The sequence below is a fragment of the Anarhichas minor genome, unplaced genomic scaffold (genome assembly GCF_050575085.1).
Source record: "Anarhichas minor isolate MPS153535 unplaced genomic scaffold, ASM5057508v1 ptg000023l, whole genome shotgun sequence".
Lineage (NCBI taxonomy): Eukaryota > Metazoa > Chordata > Actinopteri > Perciformes > Anarhichadidae > Anarhichas > Anarhichas minor.
The window spans coordinates 432,573-439,651 of NW_027466469.1; the positions used below are offsets into that span (position 1 = coordinate 432,573).

Genomic DNA, 7,079 nt, shown 5'->3' on the forward strand with positions numbered 1-7,079 from the left:
CCTGCAGTCAATGCACGTGAGTGTTGGAAAGAGGGCGATGTGTTAAAGCAAAACCAACAGCGGTGTACAAGCATTTGAGGTGGTTTTATTTCTTGCATGGTTTTGTATTTAAGACACCTGATTGGTCATTTGTGAAATAAAATCACAGCAGTAATAAAAGAAGTAATCGACGGTCGGAGAATCTTGGTCCAAACTAAATAGAACATTATCAACTTTAAAACATTCAGATACGTTACATAGACTACGAGGAAACCTGAGGTTTTGCGTTGTTGTTGTTGTTCATAGCTAACACTACGTGTCCTTTACCCATTCACACCCATTCAGACACTGATGACAGGGCTACAGGTGTTTTTCCATAATCAAAATCGACACCTTAGTCATCATTACAATCCAATCAAAAGTATACGTTTTGGTGTGTGAGGTGACGTGGCTGAACCCCAGTTTCTGGTACAGGGACACAGCGGCGGTCTGAGTGGAGCTGGTCTCCAGCAGCACCTTGGAGAAGCCTCGCTCCTTGCAGAAGTCCACCGCAGTATGAGCCAGCCTGAGGCCCAGGCCCATCCGACGGCACGATGGTGAGATGATCATCCTGTACAGTTCTCCATATCTTTCCTTCCCACTTTGTTTGGCCACCACGGCCACCATACCCAAGACCCGGGTCCTCCCTTCAACCTCAGCCTCGGCCACCCAGAAGCAGTCATCCGGTCCTTTCAGATAGTTCCCAGGGATGTCCTGCATGTTCGTCTGGAGTTTCTCCCTGACAAAGCTGGCGTACAGCTCATGACAGCAGTAGTACACGAGGGCCACCCAGGCTCCTGGTAGCACCACAGCCCACAACACGGAGCCGAGCAGGTGGCCGGCGACACACAGAGCCAGGGCGATGGCGAGGTTGAGAGGGCTGGTCATGGCGTTGCGAAAACATGGGCGAATGTGCTCCCTGATGCCAATGCTGAAGAGGGTGAGCACCGGGTCCTTGTCTGAGTGACGGTACCGGCGGATCACCAGCTGCATGGCCAGTAGGAACTATGGAAAAACAAAACAAAGGATTCACATGTGAAATCTCACATTATTTGATCTGAGTGTGGTCATTCGTTGCTGCAGAAATATCAGGACTTGCTTTGTTTTTCTCTTTATTTCATTTTAAATTGAGCATCTTTGGGTTTTGGACGGAACAAACCTTTTGAAAATCTCACATTGGGCTTTAGGAAATTGGATTAGATATTTCTTTTCACTATTTTCTGACATATTTTAGACTGAATGATTGATGCATTGGTCAAAACATTAGTGACAGATAATCAAAATAATCATTAAAGTCAAACTATTTGTCACAGCTGTTTTGCAGACCTGTGCTGTATTATTACAGCCTAACAACGTGCAATAGACCCGCAGTCAGTGTTGTTATTCAGAGAGTAGCTGTACAGACAACTACCGTCTCTACGAACAGTTAGTTATTTTACAGAGTTATATAACCAAACCCCTGGGCTAGCCTGAGCGGTTAGCCGACTGTTAACATAGTCACAGCTTTAAAGTCACCACGTGAGAACCAGATAACGTCACTAGCATCATTCATCACGGTAAATCCGGTGTTAAGTTAGGACCGGATCGGAACACCCCGTGGACCCGTTAGTTTACATTTCTACTGTTGAGCTAACGTGACAAGAAACCCAACGTTAGCTAACTTAACTTTGGTACAGGCCTGCAATTAAGTAGCTTGTGTGTAACGTTGTACTAATTAAATGCCACCTGTCTGCTAATTCCATTTTAACATCACACTTTAATAAAATGACGCTTAACTTACGAAGTCAAGCCAACTTGTGAAGCTGGTCCTTGTCGAGGAGCACCACAGTCCAACCAGCGGCTCAAATGAACTCTGCCTCTTTAGGCTACAGGTAGTTGCAACACCACAATGTAAAATATACACCGTGAGGAGTCAAATTACTGCATTCAAAATCTTACGTAAGCAAAAATGCCTAACTTTATTGGAAAAAAAGGAACATAAAGTATTAAAACTAGGCCTTCCTCATAAGGCAGAGGTTGCTCCTGTGAGCAGTGGTGTAAGGTATTTACGATGGGCCCCAGTGCACATGACCATGATGGGCCCTAGTTACCAGTTATGAAGGACACACACACACACACACACACACACACACACACACACACACACACACACACACACACACACACACACATCATTATGGTCTCCTTACATGACGATATAGAGACATTAGACAATATCAACATGTATACAAAATAAACATATATAATAGACATACAAAATACTCAAGAAAATAAGATTTTTCATGTTTATTAGTTTCAATAGTTAATGTAGAATAAGCATATCATTTTGTTATTGCTAGTGATATTTAACCATTTTTGGCAAAGTGCTAATTGTGTAATCTCAACATCATGTTTTATGCTTATTGTGCAAACTAGACACGATAAAGAAGAGAATGCTTCCACTTGAAATCTTACATATAAACCAGAGGTCTTCAACAGGGGGTCCGCGGAGGTACTGCAGGGGGTCCGAGCAATTTTTGGTTGGTTGACTAGACAATTTTTTTTCTCTAAACATGAATCTGTTCATTATTTTAATAGTTCAGTATTGTATGAAAGATAACAGGTATCTTTATGCATGGCAGTGGCACTAATAGGCCATCGCTCATTTTTTGTTTCCACATTTATGTTTAAAATGAAAATGTCTATTTTAATAGCTTGTATGCATGATTATCATGTAATTGACAGACAATGTTGATATTGGCATTGGTATCAGCTGACAAGGTATGTTTATAGATGGCAGTGGCACGGCCACCCTACTCACTGTAGCTTGCACGTTTAAAATAAAAAACATGAATATATGAACCTGTGTATTATTTGAATAGCTTAGTATTGAATGCACAATAAAGAGTTATGTTTATACATGGCACTAGGCCCAGTTTAATATAAAACACAATGTTATACAATATATATATAGTCGGGGGTCCCTGCTCCATCTCTCTATCAGTTTGGGGGTCCTTGGCCTGAAAAACGTTGAAGACCCCTGATAAAAACAACAATTGAATCCTTCCCTTTAGGAGCATGGTCTCAGTAGCATGTCCATCATAGTTGACGGGATGTGGAATGGATGTGACTGAGCTCCTGCTTTGTAGGCTCAGTAGTGGTCAGTGGTCAACTGTGTGTTGTATAGGACAGTTGAATGATGACTGTACATTAGATATGATCTTAAGGCTGCTAATAATCCCTCCAGACAGAATTCACTACCTACATTGGTCTCTGTACACCAGTACGCTGATGAAAGCACCAAGGGGAAATGTTTGCACTGATCTCACATCCTCATTTCACATATCTGTTGATGACAGTCTTTTTTGATGCTTAAAATCATGTATTGTATTATTACCATCCAAATTATGTCCAATAGGTGTGCTTATCTTTGCTGCTGCAAAGTTGGCCTCGTAATGAGGGGACTCAGTGACCTCGTTCTAGCCATGCAGATAGTTTTGGTTGCAAATTGCCCTGAGTTATCCGTCTTTGATATTTCCGCTGTCGTCCCAGTGCATGAAAGGAAATTGGTTAGAAATTACATTTAAAAAATTCAAAAGCAATTTGTCTTTCCAGAAAATCTGTTCCTCTGTGAGCATGGACTCTGTGGTAAGAGATGAAAAGTGAATGATGTCAGTCAGGATGAAAGGCTATAATCACATGAATATTCTACACATAGTGACTAAGTATATTTTTATCCATTTAAATGTGTAAATAGTTCTTTTTGCCATGTGTAGGCTGGTTGCAAGCTGCATGGAGATTTGCTTTACAGTGCACCAGTGAATGAAAGAGGTGTTCTTATGAAAGAAGTACATACTAAAATACATGTTGTCATAATATCTTTCTACTATTTTCATATATACTATCAGGTGTTTTAAATGGAAAGTGATAATAAATCAGTTGTAATAACATAAAGTAGTACTTTTAATATAATTGATGACTACAACAACAAAGTCTAATGGAGCAGCGCTTCAGTATTTTTGTCCATCAGATAAATGTTACAGATGATTCTCACTTCCTGTTAGGCGTGAAACTACGTCTTTAATAGAACAAGATATGGGAAGTACACTTGTTTGCAGTTTAACTCAGAGTCAGATGAAATATATTGAGGACCTTGTGCGTCCAACACAGACATAGTAGAGTATGAGGAGAGTTCTCAGCCCAGCTCTGCTTAAAGACTGACAGCAGTGGAAACTTTACACATTATTTGTTGATAGCAGACAAGAAGTAAATATTCATAAAAAAATAAAGACTCACAAAATATATGTACAGAACAAAATGCAGAACAAAATATAGCTAAAGAAAAAAAAACGGCTAACCACAAACCTATAAGAATACATTGTAACTGATAACAAAACTGATACTGTGAATCAAACATTTCTACAATAAAAACATGCGTCAGCTAAATAAAATACATTCTGATGAGTCAAATATAATGGATGATGAGTCAAATATAATGGATAGGCTTTCATCTCATTTTTGGCCACGCTGTTCACGTTGCTGTTGTCTGTCATCTGGCTTGTCTGAGTTCCTTGTTTTTCTTCTCCACATGCGATAAACTCCCTCCAGAGCTTCAGGTACGCCGTCTTGATCTTTTGTATTTTGAACGCATACACGACTGGGTTTACAGCCGAGTTAGCGTGAGAAAGCAGGATGCCAACATAGAAAGCTATTTCTGGTACATCGTTCGGCCCAACAAAGTAAACGATGCAGTTCATAATGTGGAGAGGGAGCCAGGACAGCGCAAACAGAGCCAAGACCAGAGACAGAGACCCGGCCAGCTGCTTCTCTTTCTTCAGGTAGTTCTGAGACAGTTTTTGGGGACCGTTGCCTGGTTTCTCTCGAAGGTTTCCTCGTATGGTGCAAAAAATGTAGCCGTAGAATACAGTCATCACCAACAGCGGTGTGAGGGTGCAGAGAAAGAAGTTGAAGTAAACCAGGTATGACATGGGGATCACAGCTGTAAACTGGCAGACAATAGTAGAGTTGACTGAATTGGACAAGGTTTCGTGGTTATACCATCCGAACATGGGAGCAAAACTCAGTGGTATTGCAACAAGCCAACACGCTGCTACCACAAGCCGAGAATGCCTCTGTGTTACTGTCCTTTTGTACCTAAAAAGAAAAGAAGTAATGGTTGGTATCCTCAACAAATATTGATGTATTTGAGTGTTCTGACCAAAAGGAAGAATTCAAAGAAGTATAAAAATGTTTAACATATAACATCTTGTCATTGTAGTTATGCAAACATAAAGCCTTTTTCATTATCTAAAACACCTCATAGTACAATGACTGCATGTCGTTTTAGCAGAAGACACTGGCAGTGCCATTTTAATTCCCTCTGCATTCAGGAAGCGTTAGTACATCTGAATAGTCTCACCTGAGCGGGACATACACCCGGAGGAAGCGGTCCACTGCAATAGCCGTGAGACACAATACTGAGACGAGGGTCAACAGGACGACCACGCAGCTGATGAAGAGACAGCCGTGGAACGAAGTCGTCACTCGTCCGTTCGCCATCACAGCCAGCGGTATGGCCACACAGCCAACCATGAAGTCGACCACAGCCAGACAGACAATGAGGCAGAAGGTGGGCTGTTGAAGGCTTTTACTGGTCCACAGCGCCAAAACAACCAGCACATTACCAAGACAGCAGCTGACAGCGATGAGCACCTCCAACAACGTGTAGATCAATGCTCCCACATCCATTGTGCTTCCTCTCTGGTGGATGTTTGATAGTGAATGGTGCTCAGTGAGTCTGAGCATATATTCTCTTGTGAAACCTGTGAGGAAGTCCTGAGCTTTTTAGCAGTGTTTTTTTTATTTTTTATAATAGACCATACATACCACATTTCTACAGGCTTGACAATAATCTAACTGCAGTTTCAGGTATATGGGTCTTTAAAGAACAAGCTATCTGGCCAAGTAAGCCACAAAGCCACAAAGCCACATCCTTGACTCAAGATACAGCTCGCTAAACATCCAAACAGAGCCGCTTGCACTGAAAGCTGGTGCAGCCTATGTTGTGTTTATGCAGACCAAGTGGCTCATTGCACATTCTGGCATAAAACTCTTTTTCCGCTTACTACGTCTTGTTTCCAATGCAAGGCTTTGTCAAGGCTTTGTCAATGTGTTTTTGTGTTTCCCGGTTGATTCAAAAAATCTCTCTGACTGGTGTTAACTCTCCTCCAGAATGACACTTGCTTCGTCTTTTTAGATTAAAATCAACAAGAAGACCTAACAAATGAACGTTTCCGCTTTTTAAAAAAGTTTCAGAGAATCTGGACCCAAAAATCCTAATCATAAAAGACGTCTTAACGTTTTGCACTGATAACTTCATTAATTAAGGATTCCTGATATGGCATCAAGGTGCATCAATCAATCAATTGTATCTATAAAGCACATTTAAAAACAACCCATGTTGCCCAAAGTGATGTACAGACCAGAGCAGGTAGCTAAAATCACACATAAAAGAAACACTGACCTAAACATCAATGCACAGAGCTCCCAAATAAACATCACATAACCACAAGTTAAAAAAAATAAAAAAAAGTATTAAATTAGCCACATCAGGAAGACTAAAGGTGTGAACACACTTTAAAATGTGCGGTTTGAGCCTGGACTTAAAAGAGTCAATGAGGGGGCAGATCTGAGTGGGAGGGGGATGCTGCTCCACAGTGGAGCTGCAACTGCGCGGTCAGTCCTGAGCTTGAGTTTAAATCGGGGGACGCCATAGTGATATGTTCCCTCTGTACCTGTCAGGTGCCTGGCTGCTGCATTTTGGACCAGTTGAAGGCGGGGCAGGGACAACTGTTTAATCCCAGTACACAGGGAGTTGCAGTAGTCCGAGGATGAATTTCTCAACATCTTTGGACGAAAGAAACCGCTTCATTTTGGCAATAGTGCGAAGCTGGAAAAGAAAAGTAGCTTTAACTACTGCATTGACTTGCTTGTCAAACTTAAAAGGAGGAATCAAATATCACAACAAGGTTTTTGACATGGGGTCTCACAAAGGTGGACCGGTTGCTAAGGCTGTTGGTAAC

General features: G+C 41.5%; 2 protein-coding genes across 2 annotated transcripts; both read right to left on the reverse strand.

The window, feature by feature from the left end:
* Positions 1–339: 339 nt before the first annotated feature.
* On the reverse strand, positions 340–1,017 carry nat8l2 (N-acetyltransferase 8-like 2). The gene has a single exon (XM_076096807.1). The coding sequence runs from the start codon at positions 1,009–1,011 to the stop codon at positions 340–342; it is 672 nt and encodes a 223-aa protein (XP_075952922.1). The 5' UTR covers positions 1,012–1,017.
* A 3,333-nt stretch (positions 1,018–4,350) lies between these two features.
* LOC142955235 (adenosine receptor A1-like) lies at positions 4,351–6,760 on the reverse strand. The gene is made up of 3 exons (XM_076096705.1): positions 5,417–6,760; positions 4,503–5,151; positions 4,351–4,362 (listed from the first exon to the last, which is right to left on the reverse strand). The coding sequence occupies exons 1-3, from the start codon at positions 5,800–5,802 to the stop codon at positions 4,351–4,353; spliced, it is 1,047 nt and encodes a 348-aa protein (XP_075952820.1). The 5' UTR covers positions 5,803–6,760.
* Positions 6,761–7,079: the final 319 nt, after the last annotated feature.

Coding starts and splice junctions, on each gene's coding strand:
- nat8l2 (XM_076096807.1), bottom strand. CDS start 1,011: ATGCAGCTGGTGATCCGCCGGTACCGTCACTCAGACAAGGACCCGGTG.
- LOC142955235 (XM_076096705.1), bottom strand. CDS start 5,802: ATGCTCAGACTCACTGAGCACCATTCACTATCAAACATCCACCAGAGA. Junction 5,152..5,416: donor CGGGTGTATGTCCCGCTCAG/GTGAGACTATTC, acceptor TTTTCTTTTTAG/GTACAAAAGGACAGTAACAC.